The sequence below is a fragment of the Acanthochromis polyacanthus genome, chromosome 5 (assembly GCF_021347895.1).
Source record: "Acanthochromis polyacanthus isolate Apoly-LR-REF ecotype Palm Island chromosome 5, KAUST_Apoly_ChrSc, whole genome shotgun sequence".
Lineage (NCBI taxonomy): Eukaryota > Metazoa > Chordata > Actinopteri > Pomacentridae > Acanthochromis > Acanthochromis polyacanthus.
In genome coordinates, this window is record NC_067117.1 from 35050961 (window position 1) to 35073750 (window position 22790).

A 22790-nucleotide genomic window follows, 5' to 3' on the forward strand; every position below is an offset into this window, starting at 1 on the left:
TTAAATCCCATACATCATCTGACGGTATTTTAATTTTATAATTTTATATCCCTTATTAAGGCCATGAGGGGAAATTCTGATTTTCGCATATCAGAGCGCAGGGTCAGCCGCAGTACAGCGCCCCTGGAGCACACACATTCACACACTGATGGCGGGAGCTGCCATGCAAGGCGCTAACCACGCCCCATCAGGAGCAATTAGGGGTTGGGTGTCTTGCTCACCTCGACATGAGCACGACAGGGATCGAACCACAACCCTCCGGTTGCGAGACGGCCACTCTACCCACTGAGCTATGCCGCCCTTCCATACTAACTATACATTTATATTGAAGAAAAACCTGGCTGATTGTTGCATTTCTTTTGGCAACCATATTCAGCTGTAGGGATCTGATGTAGCTGAAACCGCAATAATCCAGCTGGATGAGTCAGAAGGCATTCAGTGTTCCTCACTGTGCTTTTTTCCTGTGCATAGATAGTGTTGATTCTACATGATAAGGATCGCTGAATAGACTGGGCTTTTCAAATTATACTTAAATGACTGTATAATATCAACCACTGAGCAAAAAGTTTTAACTTTCTATAGAAAAGACATTGGGGAAACAAGTCATGTATTTCATAATTGAATCTTTCCTCCACACAGGATGAGCCCAAGCCCATAGATCAGCCTACTGGAGACCAGGCCCTGCAGTCAGCAGCTCTGAGCAGCAGCCAGGTGCCTCTACCATCAGTCTTCACCTCCACCCCTGCTCCTGCTAGCAGTCCCGAGGCTGACGGAAAGCCCACTGCTCCAGAGGAAAATGGTGAGGCAGAGTTGGAGCCAATGAGAAACGGAGCAGGCCACACCTCAGAGACAGAGAGCAGCGACAGTTGCGCCACCCCTGGAGACAAGGAAAACTCAACAGGGGCTCCACAAGACATGGAAGGTTAGGAGGACTCCAGTTTTTGTAGCAAAGTTTTTTAGCTAGCCCTGTAAAAACTTAACTAACAAAACTGTTAAAACAAACCACACATCTCTTTGAACTGTTGTTGCCTTTTAGAGTTGCTCGTGAATAAAATTGCTCAGTGTAGCTTCTGCTGTAATTATTTCCAGTTCTGTTTTGTCTATTTATTCTTTTTTTATTATTTCCTTCCCTCTCTAACACTGCTCGGTTGTTCAGACCTGACTGAGCCAAGTGGGAAGCGTCAGTATGACAGGGACTTCCTGTTGGGCTTCCAGTTCATGCCTGCCTGCATACAGAAGCCTGAGGGGCTTCCACCAATCAGTGATGTGGTGCTTGACAAGGTAGGTGCTGGACAGATCGCACTGCAGTCGTATGGAGTTCTTAGACGTTAAGACAAAGTAATTGTACTGTAATAAAAGGAGATAGACAAATAAATCAACTTTATTGGCTGCCTTTGCCACCTGAAGATGTAAATTTACTTTTGACATTTTACAAACATGGACAATACAGCAGTACATAAATTAGAGAAAAAGTCCCAAATGCACAGTAAAGAAAGATAATCAGCACCGATAAAAACTTCTAACAGCAGAATAAGAATAGTGAAGTCAGTGGCTGGAAATTTTCTCTACTCTGTTTCCTGACCAGATAAGAAACTGCCTTAGGAGACTATTGTCTTAATGTAGCACTTAAAATATAAAGGGCTCTATGACTGTGACTAATAATTATCTTCATTATTAGTTAATCTGATAATGTTCTTGATAGATTGTTAATCCATAAAAATGTCAGAAAACAGGCTAAGGTCTTTTAGTATGTTTTGTATTTTCTGACCATTGGTTGAAACCACAAAAATATTAGTAGTTCTTGCCATTAAAAAACGGACTTTTGATTATCATAGTTGTTGCAGAATCCTGTCAATAATCTGTTGATGGCTTCAGCCGTACAGTTGTCCATTTTGGCTGCATTGTCTCAGTAAATAGAAATACATACCCATGTGCACTAAATTTGTGTTTTCTTTAAAAAGGCTGTACCAATTATTCGATTAATCATAAATCCTCTGCAACCATTTTGATCAGGTTAGTTGTTTCAGTCAGTTCTAAAAAAAATTGTCAAACATTGTGTCACTTCAGCTTCTCAAAATGTAAAGAGAAGTCTCTGAATTTATAGTCATGCATTTAATGTCATTTGGGTATTAGATTGGTGGTTGGACACATAAGCCATTAGAAATCCTACCCTCAGGCTCTGGGGATATTGTTTGGGGAATTATTCATTATAGCATTTAATAACTCAACAATTAAGCTAATAAGTGATGATGATTAATCAATAATAAAACTAGTCATTAGTTGCAGCTCCAGTTTTGAACAAACCTCATTATCAAACTGGATTTTTCACTGTTGCCACATAGTGACAGGCAAAAGCTGACTTTGTTTTAGTTAGTTTGATTGTGTGCACTGGATCAAAGATACACCAGTTTAGTTTGTTCCTCACATCCACACATATGTATGGGTGGAGCATATGGCCTGCTGAAATGCTGTTTTGATTAAAATCACATTGCTATTATGTCACATTTGGCAGTGTTAAGAGTACATGCCCCTCCCCCACCTCTCCAAAAAGAACAACCAGCCTGGCGAACAGTTGATTGGTACAATCCCAAAGTCTCATTTTCTCTGTGGGAGAAAGTGAAATCTCACTGGAAAAGAGTGGAGAGGAAGTCAAGGACAGCTGAAAGACAAAGAGCTGGATTTGTTCTTCTCTCCTCCCCCACAACTATCTCGCTCTCTCCTGCGTTCCTTTCTTCTGTCCTTCCCTTCCACATCTGGCTCTGACTTTTCTCACTGACTGGCCCGCTGAACAAGCCAAGCATAATTTATTACTAATACAGTAGAAATACATAAACCAAATGCTGCTAATGTCGTATGACTGTCATTTACAGGGGGTCACCTTTGAAGGACCACTGCGTTAGAAATTCATCATGCACACTCATTTCAATGACTCCTTTGGCCCTATTGCTAGTATTACCAGGGAATCGCTGCTCCCCCTGCTGTTCAGCTCATCCTGGATGTATGATGGTGTAGTGTCTATGCTACATGTCTTGCAGATGAACCAAAACAAGTTGCCATCTCGAGTGGTAGATTCCAGAGTTATTTCCAGAGGACCTGACTTCACACCTGCTTTTGCAGATTTTGGAAGGCAGATGACCGTAGGAAGAGGCGCTGCAGTGAGTCATGCATGCACTCACACACTTTTCCAAGCTTCCACAGTCATTCATGAAACCACGCATACTGTGTTAGTGTCTGTTTGCTTGATTAGAATTACCCCTATCGAATGCAGGAACATATTTGAGTGTATCTGCTCCCATACACAATTTGATCAGCGTTATTGCGGCTTAAGTAAAGCAGATTTGATGTTTCAAAATATTATGAGCGGGATCTTCTGGCAGGTGATTGTCATGAGCAAATAATAGCTAAATTTAAAAGGACCTTCCTGATAGTCATGTAACTTTGTTCATTTTTTTTTTTTAAGTTAATGCAACTTGTAATCACCAGGAGTATCGAGTTTTCTCTTTTTTTCTTTCATTGCATTCACAGCTTATGAACATTGGGGCAAGGAGGCCTCCACCCAGGAAGATCATCATGAACGTGTCAGTGAATGATGATGTTCAGCTGAAAAAGTCAGAGAATGCCTGGAAGCCCGGCCTGAAGAGGGAGGGCCCCGCAGAGGATCCAGAGACGCTGAAAACACAGGCAGGGACAAATATACACATATGCAGCACCAACAAAGACACACGGGATAAATACACAAAAACAAACCATCACCATCAGATTAGCTGTCATTATTGGTTTGTAGGAATACACCTGATTTTAAAAGATTTCTATTTTTGTAGATTCAACCATTTTGTCTAGTCTGGCAAACATTTGAATAGCAAATGAAAGTTCAGATTTCCCCTACTGCAGTTTGAAATACCTCTACATGCAGAGGTATTTTTAAATGATATATTCAGATGAGTGTCCCAAAGAGAATGATCAGTGACCTCAGCGATTAACTAGCTTTTTTCATTGATTCCCTACAGGAGCTCTTCAGGAAGGTACGAAGCATCCTGAACAAGCTGACACCTCAGAAGTTTAACCAGCTGATGAAGCAGGTGACAGACCTGACTATCGACACAGAGGAGAGACTCAAAGGGGTCATCGACCTGGTCTTTGAGAAGGCCATTGATGAGCCCAGCTTCTCTGTAGCGTACGGAAACATGTGCCGCTGCCTCGCCACGGTAAGCCAGCCATTGTACTGATCAAAATATGTCAAGAGTGGAGATGTTAGGATAAAAGAGAAAAGACCTAGGCTTGTGGTTAATTTAAATGACTGTCTATAGGATCTTGGTGGGAGAGTTGCATGCATGACACTGACCTTAAATGTGGCTGTTTTTCAGATGTAAAAAGATGTCAGGGAATTTTAGTGCAGCAATCAAAAGAAAGTTTTCTACAAAATGCAGTGTGCTCATTCTAACTAAAATCTAATTTTAATTCTATAATGCCGACGCATCCCTGATAGTGTCAGTGTTTTCATTTTGGTAGATTTGTATGACTAAGTTCAGTAGTTAAAGTTGGAGTCTGATTCGTTGGTGGATAAATCATGGAATCAGCCAGCTTTGAAAGAGGTGACTAAAAATTTCATCCCTGCAAAGAAGAGTTCTGTTTAAAAATCCATGGAAATATCCTGAGAGCTTTCAGTTTGTAATCCTAGCCGTACATATAGCATGCACTCCATGTACAGCCATGAAGAAAAGATAAACTTGTAAGTTCCTGCAGTCAGTATCAACCTTTTGTTTGCTTTTTTTTTTTTTAGGTCGGAGCAGGAAGTGAGATCAGAATCGTGACAAATTTTAAGCAACTTTCTTCACGAATGATCGGCAGCGTTATCAATAATAGATTAACTGATGACAGGATTTGATTTCAGTAATGGATGCTTAAATTTTTTAAAATGCTTTTGTAGTGTAGTAGTTTCCTGCAGTATAACTTGTAGGAAACTATTTTGGGCTTGCTTGCTAAACACAAGAACTGGTGTTCCACATTAAACATTTCTAGAGGTTTACTTCTTCTCTTGATGGTCTTTATGCTAACGTTTGTGTATTGTGTTTCTTATTCACTGCTTTTTCTACTGTTGACTATTCATGTGCAGCTCAAAGTGCAGATGACAGACAAACCCAACACCACAGTGAACTTTCGCAAGCTGCTGCTAAACCGCTGCCAGAAGGAGTTTGAGAAAGACAAGGTGGACGATGTGGTGTTTGAGAGGAAGCAGAAAGAGCTGGACTCCGCTGCATCGGTATACCTCTATGAATTACTCGGTGTCATTTGCAATTTCCTTTGTGCCAAATCATTTCTAGCACAGACAAGAGAATGAAAATCCTCATTCTGTTTCAATTCTGCCAATATGGCTTTGTGAATACCTTCCTAAGCAAATGTTTAATATTTCCTATCTTTGCTGAATAGGCGACAGAGCGTGAGCGGCTTCAAGAGGAACTGGAGGAAGCCAAGGACAAGGCCCGACGGCGTTCCATCGGCAACATCAAATTCATCGGTGAGCTCTTCAAGCTAAAGATGTTGACGGAGGCCATCATGCACGATTGTGTGGTCAAGCTGCTAAAGAACCACGATGAGGAATCTTTGGAGTGTCTGTGCAGACTGCTCACCACCATCGGCAAGGACCTTGACTTTGAGAAGGCCAAGGTGAGCTGGAAAAGAAAGCTGATGTAATAAGCAGGCGGGAGTAGTTAGCACTCAGAGACACAATTAGTATGTCCTTGAGGAAAAAGCTTAACGTTTGGGAAAATAGACTTATTTGCTTTCTTCCAGAGAGTTAGATGAGAAAATTGAAACCGCTCATGTCTGTACAGAACATATGAAGCTGCATAGAGACTGGAAACAGGAGGAAACAACTATCTCATCTTAGTTTATTCCATACAATTAAACGCATGCAAGGTGTAGAAATGAGACACTATGGTTTTGCAGTGTTCTGTGCTGGAGTACAAACCAAAACATGCAAGAATTAAGTGTGCCAGTTGTGAGCTGGAGAGGTGGTATGAGGCAGATGTTTTTGTTTACCTTTGGACAGAACCATCTTGGCTCTTCCCTCCTGTTTCCAATTTTTCTGCCAAACTAAGCTAACCATCTGCTAGTTGAAATGAATTTTGCTGGACTTTTGCTTTTAGGCTTGGCATTACTACCAATCCTCTCTGCTAACTCTCAGCAAATAATTAGGACTAACTGTGGATATGACTGTCGCATGCAGAAATGTTGCATTTATTTCTTACTTACATTCTAGTTCAGTCCTGAAGGTTGTTGGTGTGATGTGCTTCACACAGTGCAGTTGTACATTATGTATTTAGAGGTGTACTGGTACCAGGTAGGACCTTGAACAAGCCAGATTTTTATATATCACTGCAGTACAAACTTAGTAAACTCAGAAATGAAAGTGAAAGAATTCAGATAGTGTTTGTAAGTATTCTTTTATAAGGTGAACATAGGAGCAACACTTTGATGTATCTTTGTCTGTGCCTATGCTAATATCAACCAGGATAATCTCCTGTTCACTGGTTGGTTACTTGGCAAATGAAGGTGACTCGTGTCCACAGCACCACAGTTTTGATAGACATAAAAGAGAGGGTTCTGGTGGGATCGGATCCCACACCAGCTGGACTACATTCAGTTCCAGAGGCAAAGGAGAACCTGTTTATGTAGGTTATGAGGAAACGGGGATATCCCCTCAGTGTCCCTTACAGTAAATGCTCTGCTTTGTTCTGTCTCACTGGCTCACCTGTAGACATCAGTGACTCACAGCTGGACACGGCAAGAGTCCTCAGATGTTTGGACAGACATAACTGGCCTAAAGGCCTTTCTGCTCTGTCTCTGCTGCACTGTGATAAGTGATTTGATCCCTGTCATCTTCCAGTCATCTAGCAAAAGGAAAGCCTTTTGACCAGCAAAGTAACTGCTATGACCTCAACATCACAACCTAAATCCTGCTTTTTTCCCTTGTCTGCTACGGGGAGATGTTTACAATGTTTGCCAACATAAAAGTGCAAATTTTGTACATTAAATCCTCAGGGGTTTGGACAGAAATTAATCATCTTGTCCTTTAGATTAATTTCATCCTTTTTAATGTGGTCATTTTTTTTGCTCATGTCCATGTTAATGGCATGCTATTTCATTGCTTTTGGCCCATTATCTTGGGTTATGACAGTTTTTGTTCCTCTGCATTCAAAAATGTTCCAGTTTAATGTTGGGTGCTCAGGACTGCTCCTGCTCCAAGTAATAAACTGAACAATCAGTCAGTGGAATGAAATAATGTGAAAGTCCCAGAAATCTGCTGTCTATTAAACTGAAAGCAGACGTAGAGAATTTAACCTTCGTGTCTGAAATTAACCTTTTCTGTCTCTTTCGTCAGCCCCGAATGGATCAATATTTCAATCAGATGGAAAAAATCGTGAAGGAGAGGAAGACGTCATCTCGGATACGGTTTATGTTACAGGACGTTATAGACCTGAGATTGGTAAGTGTGTGATTCTGGTATTTGTTTTTACTGCACAGATGTAGAGTCCAGCATCTCAGCCATGCACAGGAAGCTTCATGTTGCCCCCCCCCCAGAGTTTTATTCCATTGATTTGTCTGACCTTCTGGAACATGGTCATATTCTGCTAAATTGGTATCTACTACACATCTTGGTATTGAATTTTAACACATTTTCAGATTGGGAGAAAAAATGTTGAAAATGCAGTGTCAAAAAGAAGCAAGCCTGGACCTCAAGTATATAAATACCTTACTATTTATGTGCCTATTGACTGAGGTGCTGATCTCCTATTGCTGCTTTTAACACCTGATGAAGGTTATAATTGAGGAAAAAGACTACAGCACTGTGAAATGTTTTCTACATGTGCATCCAAAGCACATCAAACATCAGCATAGTAAACATGTCTATCAAAGTTTAAAGTAGTGAATGAATGCAGAAGATTATTAAAATGCTGCCAGTTTTTGTGTTCTGTCTTTAATTGCACATGAATGTGTTTCATTCAGTATACCACAAACACTATAGCATTAACTTTGTTGTGTATATTATGATTCTGATATACTCTGTAGATGTTAAACAACACAGTAAAATGTGATTACTTATCATTCACACAGTACTGTTTTATCCTTACTAAATGCTGCTATGCTGATTGCTGTGAAAAAATATATTTTGTATGTATAGTGTATACATAACATACTATTTGTAGGCATTTGTCAGAGAAGGACCAAGTAATAGCACCACAATTTAAATCCTCAATTTTAATCGAGCTTTACAATTTCAATCAATATCTTGTTTTGCAAAAATGCATGAAGTCTGTTGCACAAGTGACTAATTACAAAGCTGTCATCACTATGAATAAATACAGATTATGTCTTACGACTGCGTGCTGTCGCTACTGCTGCACAGCTGTTGGTGCTTCTTGACATTTGTTTTAGCAGGACACACTGAGGAACTGGCTGACCTGTGTCAGAGAGTGCTGTGAACTGCAGCAGGTGCACATTTATTCACTATGTTTTCACCAAAGTTGAAACAGCAGTCCCGACTCAAGATAACCGTAAAGCCAGATATAATTTCAGTTCAAGCCAGACATTTTATACTACAAAAAACAAGCATATGAAGTCAGTTCAATGTATCACCCCTAATTTACATGCATGTAAATGGTTTGTCCTGTATTTTAGTGGCCAATAATGTAACCATCGAAAGTGTCTTCCATTTATCTGCACATAATGTTCCCATACAATACGCCACTTTGACACTTACAGACTTATGCATATCAGTAAACGGTCATCTACATAGTCTGATGTGGATTATGAATTTAAAAACCTAACGAGACTGAATTTTAGCTTCTGCTAGATGCCCCTTATACATTGCATCTATAATGCATTGTTTTTATGTCCAACAAATTTATCATATTTTCCCAATTAAATAAACAAATAAAACAATAAATAGCAGAAAATACTTTCAGGCTTACAGCACTGACAGAACAAACAAAGGGGCCACAAGAAAGAGAAACAAACAAGGAGCAAATGACTTAACATTACTAGTGTCATCTTATGCTTTTCCAAAAAAAAAGATCAGCGTTAATTAAGCCGTTAAGCTATTAAGCTTAACTTTTACCTAGCACCAGCTGTTAAAATCAATGTCACTCTTTAATACAGAACAATGGAAACAGACTCAAGCCCTGCTGTGCAGCGCTGCTGTCAAATTTGAAATTAAAATGAGCAAGGTTACTTAGACTGTGCAAGGATCCACTTTGTTTAAAAACAAAACCTCCATAATCAGCATCGCAGACGGGCACAAATATTAATAGCAAATGATAGGTTGTCATGCAATTCCAAACTGATGACCTTGTTAGCACGTCTGCCTCTCAGGGTTGATCACTGACTGATTCATTGGTGATTTTCCTCTGTGACTGACAGCTTATGAAACTGGCAAATACTCTCAAGATGAATTGGAAATTCTTGGGGCTGTCTTTAAATTGGCTCAGAACAAGAAATCATTTAAAACTACTGAATGTGATGCTTGGCTCAGGTTGTGAAGTAACTGCATTACTCCTTTTTTCTCCAGCACAACTGGGTGTCCAGGAGAGCCGACCAGGGTCCGAAAACCATTGAGCAGATCCACAAGGAGGCTAAGATTGAAGAGCAGGAAGAGCAGAGAAAAGTGCACCAGCAGCTGCTCTCCAAGGACAGCAAGAGACGGCCAGGTCAGACCTGCAGTCTAAATCCTCTTTAAGGCTTAGAATCACATCGGCACAGCTACAGTGACTCAGGAAGCCTGCAGGCGCACAGGCAGACTTCCTGTCCCTATAGCCTGCAGAGATGCTATTGTGCCCAACAGCAGACAGGAAGCCCCCTACTCCCGCCCATCTGTCAGCTGACCTATAATATTTCATCACGTATAGCAGATACAGTAAAACTTGCCTCCTTGTCAACAACCACTTTGACTGAAATAATACCCCTTTATGTTAAAACTGTATTTTTCCTGTCTGTATGCGGTGGGTTCCTCTGGTCCCGTAGATCCGCGAGATCAGAGAGATCAGCGTGTGCAGAGAGAAGAGACCTGGAACACTGTGCCTATGACAAAGAACAGCAGGACCATCGACCCCAATAAGATCCCAAAGATCTCCAAGGTGAGACATGCTGCCAAGGCTGGTCGTGGTAAACTTTAGGCTTCAGCTAGTGGATACAGCGCAAACAGCCAAAGATAAGAAATATGTTATTTGTGCGTCACAGTGATGCTCAACTCATGCATTTAATCAAACTCCCTCGTGTCTCTATACCTTTAACTGGAAAGACTCTACAGTTTGTGAAGTAACTGAAAATGTTGTCTGCTGCTGCTACAAACACAGTTTATTTGCTCATATAGCTGCATATGAACCGCATTTACACTAGTGTGCAAAAGTTTGGGGTCACTCTGAAATGCACTTATTTTTGAAAGAAATGCCGTTTTTTTCAATGAAGATAACAAATAAATCTTGTATCCAGTCTAGATGTTGTTAATGTGGTAAATGACTATTTAGCTGGAAATGGTTGATTTTTTTTAATGGAATATCTACATAGGGGTACAGATGCCCATTTCCAGCAACCATCACTCCTGTGTTCTCATTCTACATTGTGTTAGCTAATCATACTAAAAGGCTAATTGGTAACCGTTGTGCAATAATGTTGGCGCATGAATCAATTGTTAGTTTTCATGGAAAACGTAAAATTGTGTGGGTGACTCCAAACTTTTGAACAGTAGTGTGCAATGGCATGAATATCTGGTAGTTACAAATACATAAATTGTCACAAAAAGGGATAAATTTTGTAACAGGACAGCGCGCATGTGTGAGCACAGGAGCATCTTTTTTTCTTCAAATCATACAACAGATAAAATGACAAAAGTTGTAATGATCTGCACCCTAAAATTAAATTTAGATTCCAGATTTCCCATGCTGTTGTACAGCCTTGAGATCGGAGCTATTCAGGGCATTAACAGTACAGTATTACAGCGTCAGGTGGTTGATATTTGCTGTACACTCTGACTGCACTGAGGCAATAGTGAGTGACCCACAGAGCCACAAAATGAACGAGGAGCAATTCCTGATGTGACAGTAGCATCAGTGAGTGGTACAGCACAGTGTGATGAATGTCAGAAACTATTTTGCTGTGACTCTCACTTCTACTGCTGCTATTGGCTGAACTGCAGTTTGCTGTTAATGCTGTAAAACCAATTCAGGTGTTTCTGCCACAAAAGATTCACATATGCACCACCAGTCCTAAGTTTGGACAGAACTTCTCATTCAGTGCTTTTCTTGTATTGTTTTCTGCATTATAGATTAATACTGAAGATTATCACTTTTTTGTTTACAACATAATTCCATATGTATTCTTTTATAGTTTTCATGTTTTCAATATTAATCTACAATGCATAAAATAATCAAATAAAACACATTGAATGAGAAGGTGTGTCCAACCTTTTGACTGATAGTGTATAAGCTGTAATATATAAAAAGAATGTAAATAAATATACAATCAGTAGCCTGGTCAGGATTTGTTGAGGTGATACAGATGCTCATGATTATGCATATTATTAAGGTATACAACTAACCTAAATAATATGCTTCCTGTATTTTACATAATACCCTGATTTTAATCATTTCCAAGGTAAGACTTATAAGAGTGCACTGTGCATGTAATATATTCACTGGGCACCAAGATGCCCCGATAAAACCACATATGCTGCCTCTATTGAATGCTAAATCATCCATTCATTCAACAGCTATCAGTGATCGTAATAGAATCAGAAATAACCACTGATGAGAAACCTATCACTGATCCCTAGACCAGAGGCAGCCTTTTATTGTAGCATAGGTCACAGTCAGTCTTCGCTGAATATTGTCAGGTCTGCATTAAAGTTTAGATAATTTGGTGTGGAAGCTTTTCATGCTGTGACAGGTTTGTCTCATGTTGATTAAGTGTTTTTCCATGTTGGTCCCACACTTGCTCACAGCAGGCTGTTGCTGTCTCAGTAGAAAGTGTATGTACACCAAAGACAACTGTTTACAGCACCTACATAATTCTTGTAGATCATCTTAACTGAGCTGTGTAAACAAACTTTCCCAGTTTTCGTCACATCTGCATTTTTGAGGGTTTTCATGTTCAGCAATGTACACACCAGGCGTGAACTAACCGTGATGTCACCCGTTGGTTTCAACGCCGAGAAAATGAAGCCCGGATTTTGCTACTTCCTGGTCGCCATTTTGGATTTTTTTGGAGCCAGTGACGTAAAAAGCGTTAAACAGGCTGGACCGGAGAGCAACTAGGGGCAGGACCAGTCAATGGGACTGTCAATAAAGTATAGCCACGCCCCCTGGCTCCGCCAACTTTAACGATTTATTTAAAATTCTGTATTGATTTATTTTAAGATCGGCCACCTGATCTCTCATTTTGACCATGAAAACTAACGGGAAAAAAAACCTGAGCTGTAGAACATCAGTCTATCAAATTTAATTTTTTCCGAAAATGAATTGGGGTCTATGGAGCAAAAGCTTTTTGGAGCCAACCCTAGCGGATGGCGTGATATTGCAAGTTTTTGACTCTTCCGGGTGGGCTTCAATTTTGGAGCCAGATGCTATGTCCATCTTTATATACAGTCTATGGTACACACTCCTCCTCCTCCTGCATTTATGAAATACTGCTGTGCAACAGCAGTCACTTCTTTCTTTGTCTTTTCAGAGCTCCCCCTGCTGGTGGCACTCTGTCATCCTTCACTGTTATTTGAACAGGGGGAAGCACACATTAACTGGGCCTTTGGGTATTTCACAATAAAAACTGTTTGATATGGTCACAGTATGATGACTCCTGTCAGTGTGTAACAACTGAATAACAGCACTGGCCCAATGCTTAAAAAAAAGACGCCTTTTTTATTCTGCTGGGTCTGTTGAGAGTCCAGAGTGAGTGAGAGTCGTGTATCTGTAGATTCGAGTCTGGGCATCACGTTTCCTCATCACATTTTGTACTATTGCTATGGGTTTTCTTTGTGTTCTTGCCGAAAGGAAAAATACTCAAGCCTATGTTTTTTTTAACTGATTCTGCAGCCTCAAATGGATGAGAAGATCCAGCTGGGCCCACGGGCTCAAGTCACGTGGGTGAAGGGCAGCAGTGGAGGAGCCAAAGCCAGCGACTCAGGTGAGATGGGACATGAAACATCATTACATGAACAAGATTTAGAGAAATGACACAGAACTGATTAGATGGGGAAAGCACTGGTCTTCACACAGACAACTACTTTTTATCTTGTTTCTCAGAAGTGCATTTGTTATATAAAACACCAAAACTGATAAATGTAGGCATCCAAGCTTTTCAGTTTTTCTTTAAAACATCCCTCATCTTTCAGCCTCTCACAGTCAGCTGAAGATGTGTTGACATTAAACATCTACTTAAACACTTTAAAATAATCAGCAGTTATTGTCAGATATGAACTGCAAATACTCAGGTTCATACAACATGATGTCCAACATGGTTAAGGAGCAGATTTTTCTTAATTTTGAGAACAGAGTTGGAAAAAGAGATTCAAACTCTGCTTGTTTTCTTATTTTCACACTTGAATGTGAGAGTCGGATTGTCAGTTTAGTAAAGTCAATTAAATTGTCTGAAAGCTGTAGGGGGAGTAATTTAGGCAATGTTCAACCAACAGATAGGCACTTTTTGAAGCATAATAATTCCTTGAGCTTAAAACTTACTGAAGAATTATTTTTCATGAATTTCGATTTGAAATTAAGATAAAAATGTCTTCTGCCAAAACTGTTATGTGCAGCACATACTCTGTAGTTACTCAGCATCAGCCCTCTGAATCATTTTTCTTGATTTGTTGATCATTTTTGTCATTCATGTCTCTTATATTATCCTGATTACAGAACTATCACGGACCGCTGGTCTCAACCGTTACTCGGCACTGCAGTCCACACCCTCGCCTCAACCCTCCACCACACCTCCACAGAATCCAGACTATGACTCCAGGAGAACTCTGGGAAGGTAAAGGACAAATCTAGCTCCTGTTAGCTCCTCCTGATTATTGCACTTTCTTTCACCTGAGATCCTCATGTACAGTAGCAGCCTGACCACTGATTTGTTGCTTTTCTTGTCCCACTCAGCAGTCGCAGCAGTTCAGGCAGAGAGCGCAGCGAGAAGCCCCTGATCTCAGCCCCGCCGTCGTCACGGCCCGGACCCTTCATCAGGGGAGGCAGTTCAAAAGAGCTGCTGGAAACTCAAAACCCGGAGGAGCCGCGAAGAGACCGCGAGCGAGAGGGAGCCGAGCCCCGGAGACTGAGTGTCACGGAGGACAAAGTGGAGCCAGAACGCAGCAGAGTCAGAGAGCCTGGTGAGGATACGCGTGCATACGACATAAACTGGGCAAATCACATGTTTTGATTGAGTGAAATGAGGTAGATACAGTTCCTGCAGCAAACAGACATTGAGAAACAAATCTTTATTCAAGTGCAGTGATACATTTTCCTGCATGTGCAGATTTTGCAATTTCCTGCTGTTTTTCTTTCAGATGTCTTCAAATTCTGAGATATTTTTAGTCTGTATTATATGCATAACATGGTGAATTTGCGATTTATTTAAACCAGATCAGAGTAAGTTGGTGTTTACGGGGGATTTAATCAGAGCAGATCGTGCAAAAATCTAAATCTGCAGACAGAGAGCCAAATTTATGATTCTTGTTTATGTGTTGACAGTGAAACCTGAGCCGGTGGTCCAGACCCCAGATAGACCTGCCCTGTCTGAGGAGGAGATTGAGAGGAAGTCCAAGTCTATTATTGACGAGTTCCTGCACATAAACGATTACAAGGTACTGAGATGAAGAAAAACAACTGTAGGTGAAGCTGACACCTGAGCTCAGTGAGTTTAGGTGGTTAAGTTTTGACTCAAATGAAACAGTGTTTTGTTTGTGCTGCAGATTAGTTCATGGTTTATTGAGGCAATTAATTTATTTTTTTCTTTGAATCTTTCAAGTACACATTGATAGCATGGCAATTGTTTAGCCTGTATGATTTGTTTTTTCAAGCTGTGTTTCATTAAGATTTATGAATCGCTTCATAACTGCAAAAATAGCAGAAATTAGATGCATGTATTGCTGTCATTAGGGTTATTACCTCCGCCAGGAGGTTATGTAATCATCAGAGTTTGTTTGTCTGTCTGTCTGTTTGTCTGTTAACAGCATAACTCAAAAAGTCATGGACAGATTTTCACCAAATTTTTTACAGAATGTCCGGAAGAGCAAAAGTAACAATCGATTAGATTTTGGAGGTGATCCGGATCACCGTCTGGATCCAGGATTTTTTTGAAGGACTCTGTACAATTGAGAGATGGCCGCTGGCATGGACATGTACAGAGTCCTTCAAAAAATCCTGGATCCAGACGGTGATCCGGATCACCTCCAAAATTTAATCGATTGTTACTTTTGCTCTTCCGGACATTCTGTAAAAATTTGGTGAAAATCCGTCCATAACTTTTTGAGTTATGCTGTTAACAGACAAACAGATGGCCTGGCGGAGGTCTGCGCTCTCCGAGTGTTTTTCTAGTTCTGTCTCAAATCATCAGATTTGAAGAACAATTTCTGCTGTACCATTTCAGATTTGCCTTAAAACTGTATATAATGATATCTGGATGTAAAATATTATTTAATTCTTATTTAACAATTGTCCATCAACCCACATTCACCCTGTTTTTTCACACATTGGAACTCTGGAACTATTAAAGATAAAGCCTGAAATTTTTACTGGTATTTCTCATCATCCCGTTGATCTTTCCATTATTGGACAAGTAGATCAAATAGTCCCTGATTGTGGGTGACACATTTCACAAATACCATTTTAAATATCTATAGTTTATGATTTTAAAAAACAAGTAGAAGGCCCCTAATGATTTAAGAAGACTCACCCATTAGCTTTCAGGTCAACACACTTGGTCATAATTCTTTACATTCTGCAGGAGGCTGTCCAGTGTGTGGATGAGCTTGACTTGGGCTCTCAGCTGCACATCTTTGTACGTGTTGGGGTGGAGTCGACCCTGGAACGCAGTCAGATCACACGGGACCACATGGGCCAGCTCCTCTTCCAGCTGGTACAGCAGGGAATCCTGCCCAAACCCCAGTTCTACAAAGGGTCAGTTCGCCTGCCTCATGACACTTTCTGTGGACGGGACGCTGACAGTCTGCAACGATTATCACTTGAAATACGTCATAAAAGTGACGCACTTAATAGATGTTAGATCTGTCTTGTTTAATTGTGTCCAAAGCATTTCTAATGATTACGTGGCAACAGCAAAAGAGCCTTTTTACTCCGTCAACAAGGTACGCAGCTCAGTCATGTGACAGTTGGCGTAAGTTTGTCTGTTTATCTGTGCACAACATTACTCAAAAATGGACAAAAACGATTTGGATGAAATCTTCAGGGAAGATCAGAAATGACCCAAGGACCAAGTGATTAGATTTTGGCAGTGAAGCAGCTTAGTCTGGATCCATGGATATGAAATTTGGGATGGATTAAGATTTCTGTGTCATTGCGAGATAGCAGCACACTGTCACTGTAACTATGATAGGACGTGACCACTATGTCAGCTGCATGTTGACGATCACATGATTGCTATCCCGCTACAAACTGACCGCTGCGGACCTGTCGGGACTAATCCGTTCGGAAATGATACAGTGACTGAGCTGCCTTGGTGGAGTACTGCGCTCTATGAGTGCTTTTCTTGTTATATTTGGCACCATTTTATTGAGAGTTTAAAAATTTTACAAAGTGCTGCCAGTGGGAATATGCCCATCTTGTTATTATCCAGTGTTAGGTGTCATCAGCTCTCTGTCACATTCAACCACAAATGAATAGATATCCGAAGATTCATCATTTTCTAGCTTTTTTGAGTTGAAGAGAGTTGGGGGAAAAAAAAGATATGAAGAGTTCATTTGCAAAAACAGGTAACTCTGTTTTATACATTTTCAGAAAACTTTTTTTTATTGTTTACTTGAGATAATAATAATAATAACACTAATAATTTGGTTTTTTTTCTCTAGTTTGTCATGTATTTTTCTACTGAGTCAAATCCACTCAACTTCAGTTTGATATTGTCTCAAGTAAACAATAAAAAATAAGTTTTCTGAAAATTTATCAAAACGGATTTATCTGTTTTTGCAAATGAACTCTTCATATGTTCCAACCAACTGCCTTCATGTATTGTATTTTACCAATTTGTGAATGCAGTCAGAACATGTAGGGAAGTATGGAAAAAAAAAAAAATGAATCTGTAAAGGTGAGGTTGGAAATGTGCTTTTAAACCAAGCACTCAATGAATACAGCCCTCAGGGTAAAGACCAAAACACTATCCACAATTTCAAGCAAAGTGAGCCGCACCAAAATAAATGGGTTTGTCTTTTCTTTGAGCTCCACCTCTCTACCAAACATCATGAAATTCAGTTTGGTTGTTTTTCTGTAATCTTGCTGACAGACTAACAAACAGCACTGAGGGCAAGCATCTGCCTTGGTTCATGTATTGCTGTGAAAATACTGTGATTTCTGTGTCAGCTTCAAGTTTGTTTCTTTATTTTATTCAGAAAAGGTTGTTTTTCTCTTGAAATCTAATTTATATAGAAGGAAGTATTGACCAGGGGCCTCATTTATAAAGCTTGCGTACGCACAAAACAGGGCTAGGAAGTGGCGTACGCCACTTTCTACGCAAAGGTTGTGAGTTCTAAAAACAAACTTGGCATGAGAATGTGCGCACCGGTGCGCCAACCTTGATGCTTGCTTAAGCACATTTTGGAGACAGCGGGAACGGCAGTGCCGGAGGGTGAGGTGGTGAATTGAAACCAGATTGATCTCAAACCTTTATTGTGATCACATATTAGACTTGTAGAGCCGGATAATCATAAACCCTCATTGTTGTAGATGTTCATATAGCGCGCCATTCGGCCGATGACTGTATTTGCAGAACTAAGTTCATATATCAACAGGGGCGGATTGAACGTTATTTCATTCGGTCGTTTGACCGATGGGCCGGTCCACATCTGGGCCGGTGCGCTGGTCTTTATTAAATCATTTTGTTTACTGATCAACCGGCGCCCGTATGGCTCATCGGGTTAGGCAAGTGACCCTTTGCAGGGGCTGGTCTCCGACGCAGCGGCCCGGGTTCGATTCCTGCCCGTGGTCCTTTGCTGCATGTCTTCCCCTACTCTTCTCCCCATTTCCTGTCACTCTTCGCTGCAACTATCACAGTAAAATGGCAAAAAAAAGTAAATTATTTTGTTTATTTATCCATATGCGGCCGAATGGGATGAGCGTCCAACCATTAATCACCCCGGAAAGGCACTCAGGCACTCAGGCACGCAGGCCCACATGCGTCACACCACAACCACACTCAGCCCCCCGGCGCTGCGTGAAATGCCGTGGATCCCGCAGCTTATTTATATACAGATGCATTCATGAGTTACTTTGCATTGACCATTCATGGTAAAATGTGGGTGTGTTGTGGGCGGAATGTGAGGTGGATCCACCTGGGCAATCTTCCAGCTGGTGTCTGATTTATCAAGAAATTGCGTGCAGCTGTGCGTACACACAGTTTTATAAATCAGGGGCGAGGGGCATACGCCCATTTCAGATTTTCGGCGTACGCAAACTTTTAGTATGGATCCTACGCAATGTTTTATAAATGAGGCCCCAGAACTGTTTACTCCATTTTCTAATTTCATTTTCTGTGTACTCTGCCTTTTTTTAACGTGAAAAGAAAATACTATTTGCACAAGGGTTTTCTAATCATCAGTTATCCTTTCAACACCATACGCTACAATGTAGCATTAGAACACAGGAGTGATGGTTGCTATGTAGATATTCCATTAAAAATCAGCCATTTCCTGCAAGAATAGTCATTTGCCACATTAGCAATGTCTCGACTGTATTTCTGATTAATTTAATGTTATCTTCATTGAAAAAACTGTTGTTTTTTTCAAAAATAAGGGCAGTTCTAAGTGACCCCAAACTTTTGAATGATAGTGTGTGATCAACTCTCAAAGAGTAGAAGAAAAATGACAGATGACAAGCAAAGCTGATTTTTCCTTCTCATTTTCAGTGACTTATAAACATTTTTGCTGCTTCACTGTTAACAGCAATATTATATCAGTCCTCAAAATATTGATGCTTGACTGCTTTTTCAAACAATCCCATTTCTAAACACCACTTCATCGTCGTCTTCTCTCAGGTTTGCAGACACGCTGGAGCAAGCGGACGACATGGCCATCGACATTCCCCACATCTGGCTGTACCTGGCCGAGCTGCTCAGCCCTGTGCTGAGGGAGGGGGGCTTCTCTATGAGAGAGCTCTTTAGGTACTGAACTGTGTGCTTTATTGTCAAATGAAAAGGTGGTGTCCTTTGTTTGGTAAAAAATTCCACCTTCTTATCAGTTATAGTGGTTCAATCGTTCATCCACATTTTCACCCCTTTGTGTTCACCACCACTTTGCACTGCTCTTTTCCACGAAGAGGAAAAAATAACCTTTAAAGTCACATACATTGTTGTTTTAGTTTCTTGTGTTTGTTATGTTTTACATATTTGCTCTAAACAAAGCGTTGTATGAAAAAAAATGCATGCTTCATTCTCTGTTATCTGTCTGTTTACAGTGAATTAAGCAAACCTTTGCTTCCTGTGGGAAGAGCTGGGATCTTAATTTCTGAAATACTGCACATACTATGCAAACAAATGGTAAGCAACACTTAGATCTGTAATTCTTTTTCCTACATGCATAGATTTATGTTACCCACCTTTTATTATGAAGACAGTTGAGTGTCATCAGCAGCTTTATTGTGGATATGACTGCACAGACTTAATATTTCATATATATCGAAGTTTATGATCGATTAAAAAAAATTTATTGTTATTGTTCATTGTTGGACGACAGTGGAATTTTTTTGAAGAAATTTTTGGGATCTTTTATTCACTTGAACATTTTTATTTAGCAAAAATTTAAATGTAAATCCTAGTGTAATTGACAAGGATATTTTGCTTACAAAGCAGCCACATATTGACATTGAGCACATTAGCTGTGCATTGGAAAGCTTCTTTTTAATTTTTTTTTAATTGTATGATTTATTCATTCATCAAGTAAATACCGTGCATTATATATTGATAAACATGTATGCATCTTTAATAACCATGTTAGAACTATATAAATATAGAAGACAGATGTAATGTTGTTACATCTTGTTTTCCACAGAGCCATAGGACTGTGGGTTCTTTGTGGAGGGAATCTGGCCTCAACTGGAGCGACGTTCTACCAGAAGGAGAGGATGTCCAGGCTTTCATCTCACAACAGGTTGGTGATACGTGCGTCTAGGACGACAGCTATCGATTATTTTAGTCATTGAGTATTCTATCGATTATTCTGGCAATTAATCGAGTAATTAGATTCTATGGTTGTCGTTACAGCATCAACAGCAAAAGTGAGCACGCTGTGCAACAGAAATAACCGTCGGGGCGGAACATGGGCAGACATCTGCCGTGTATTGTACATATACAGTATAGTACAGGTTTATTGTACATATATAGTATAGTACAGAGGTATTGTACATACAGTGGGTACAGAAAGTATTCCCCTGAAGTATTGTCCCTTGAAAATTTTCACTCTCTGTGTCATTGCAGCCATTTGCCAAAATCAAAAAAGTTCATTTTATTTCTCATTAATGTACACTCAGCACCCCATCTTGACAGAAAAAAGAAACAGAAATGTAGACATTTTTGCAAATGTATTAAAAAAGAAAAACTGAAATATCACATGGTCAGAAGTATTCAGACCCTGTGCTCAGTATTGAGTAGAAGCACCCTTTTCAGCTGGTACAGCCATGAGTCTTCTTGGGAATGACGCAACAAGTTTTTCACATCTGGATTTGGGGATCCTCTGCCATTCTTCCTTGCAGATCCTCTCCAATTCTGTCAGGTTGGATGGTGAATGTTGGTGGACAGACATTTTGAGGTCTCTCCAGATATGCTAAATTGGGTTTAGGTCAGGGCTCTGGCTGGGCCAGTCAAGAACGGTCACAGAGTTGTTCTGAAGCCACTCCTTTGTTATTTTAGCTGTGTGCTTAGGGTCATTGTCCTGTTGAAAGGTGAACCTTCAGCCCAGTCTGAGGTCCTGAGCACTCTGGAAGAGGTTTTCCTCCAGGGTATCTCTGTACTTGGCCGCATTCATCCTTCCTTCAATTGCAACCAGTCGTCCTGTCCCTGCAGCTGAAAAACACCCCCACAACATGATGCTCCCACCACCATGTTTCACTGTAGGGATTGTATTGGGCAGGTGATGAGCAGTGCCTGCTTTTCTCCAATCAATCAATCTTTATTTATAAAGCACTTTTCATACATTAGAAATGCAGCACAAAGTGCTTTACATAGAATAAACCACACAGAGAATAAAACACACACACCCACACGCGCTTTCCCAAAGAACTCACCCCCATTCCCACCCCCCATCCACCCGCCTAGATGAAATACAAACATAACAACATGGGTTGGCTGAGCACAGAGGAACCAGGTCGAGGAAACACCATCTTTGAGAGCCGTCTGCACCTGGGGCAGCAGACGCCGACAGCCCAAACACCAGCCTAGGGTGCACCATGGCAGGGGCAGAGGGAAAGGCAGAAGCCTCCCCACCTCCCAAAACGCCAGAGTGGATCCCATGTCAGCATCACCGGACCAAGAGCCAACCACAGCCCCAGATGCAGACAGGCCCAAACTGAGGAAACATAGGAACGTAGAATAAAATAAAATAACTAAACGCATTAAGAATATAACTAAAGACTGTGTAAAACAGGATGTTAAAACAAACGTTAAAATAAATAAAATGTATAAACAAAAGAGTACATAAAATATAAATAAGTGCATAAATGTAGATATAAATAATAAATACAGACATTAGGTAAAAGCCACTGTAAAAAGGTGAGTCTTAAGTCTGTTTTTAAAAGTCTTTACGTTCTCTGCAGCCCTCAGGTCCTCTGGCAGGCTGTTCCACAAACGAGGGGCATAGTACTGGAAAGCTGCCTTGCCGTGGATTTTTGTATTAACCTTGGGAATCATTAAAAGGCCGGTGCCAGAGGACCTCGGGGTCCGCGAGGGCTCATAGGGTAAAATTAGATCGGTAGTGTCTACAGATACGTACCCGTAGCCTGTGGGCTACGGATACGGCACTTTCCATTTGCCAGACAGATACGGACCCGTACACGAGTCTCGCGAGTCAAGAAGCTGCTAACCACTGCAAACTGTTGAAAGGTAAGCAAAGGTTAAGCTTAGGGTTAGGGTCAGGTTTAAGGTCCGTACCTGTAGTACCGATGCTACGGGTCCGTACCTCCAGCATCTGCCGGGAGTCACGTGACCAGATCTCACGTATCTGATTGGTAAATGGAAAGTACAGGTCCGTACCTCTAGCAACTACCAATTAGATCTGAGAGGTAAGATGGCGCAAGACCGTGAAGACATTTAAAAACCATTAAAAGAACTGTATAATCAACACATACCGCTTAGAATTAACACCAAAAAAGTTCAATCTTGGTCTCATCAGTCCAGAGAATCTTATTTCTCATAGTCTGGGAGTCCTTCATGTGTTTTTTGGGAAACTCTATGCGGGCATTCATGTGTCTTGAGAGGCTTCCGTCGGGCCACTCTGCCATAAAGCCCCGACTGGTGGAGGGCTGCAGTGATAGTTGACTTTGTGGAACTTTCTCCTATCTCCCGACTGCATCTCTGGAGCTCAGTCACAGTGATCT

The 22790-nt window shown here is 40.7% G+C and overlaps 1 protein-coding gene across 23 annotated transcripts in view; it reads left to right on the forward strand.

Annotated features, from left to right (window-relative positions):
- eif4g3a (eukaryotic translation initiation factor 4 gamma, 3a) overlaps nucleotides 1-22790 on the forward strand; it is a 62814-nt gene that overhangs the window by 34250 nt on the left and 5774 nt on the right. For 16 of the 23 annotated variants that reach the window (XM_051947789.1, XM_051947797.1, XM_051947800.1 and 13 more), the window contains 18 exons: nucleotides 640-922; nucleotides 1157-1281; nucleotides 3036-3155; nucleotides 3526-3681; nucleotides 4008-4205; nucleotides 5114-5260; nucleotides 5428-5664; nucleotides 7382-7486; nucleotides 9569-9707; nucleotides 10021-10133; nucleotides 13083-13173; nucleotides 13902-14019; nucleotides 14139-14365; nucleotides 14727-14839; nucleotides 15982-16154; nucleotides 19240-19365; nucleotides 19659-19740; nucleotides 20252-20350. In XM_051947789.1, coding sequence (XP_051803749.1) covers nucleotides 640-922; nucleotides 1157-1281; nucleotides 3036-3155; nucleotides 3526-3681; nucleotides 4008-4205; nucleotides 5114-5260; nucleotides 5428-5664; nucleotides 7382-7486; nucleotides 9569-9707; nucleotides 10021-10133; nucleotides 13083-13173; nucleotides 13902-14019; nucleotides 14139-14365; nucleotides 14727-14839; nucleotides 15982-16154; nucleotides 19240-19365; nucleotides 19659-19740; nucleotides 20252-20350 — 2652 coding nt within the window. The remainder of the gene's footprint in view (nucleotides 1-639; nucleotides 923-1156; nucleotides 1282-3035; nucleotides 3156-3525; nucleotides 3682-4007; nucleotides 4206-5113; nucleotides 5261-5427; nucleotides 5665-7381; nucleotides 7487-9568; nucleotides 9708-10020; nucleotides 10134-13082; nucleotides 13174-13901; nucleotides 14020-14138; nucleotides 14366-14726; nucleotides 14840-15981; nucleotides 16155-19239; nucleotides 19366-19658; nucleotides 19741-20251; nucleotides 20351-22790) is intronic. The other 7 variants (XM_051947790.1, XM_051947806.1, XM_051947810.1 and 4 more) reach the window with 1 other exon arrangement.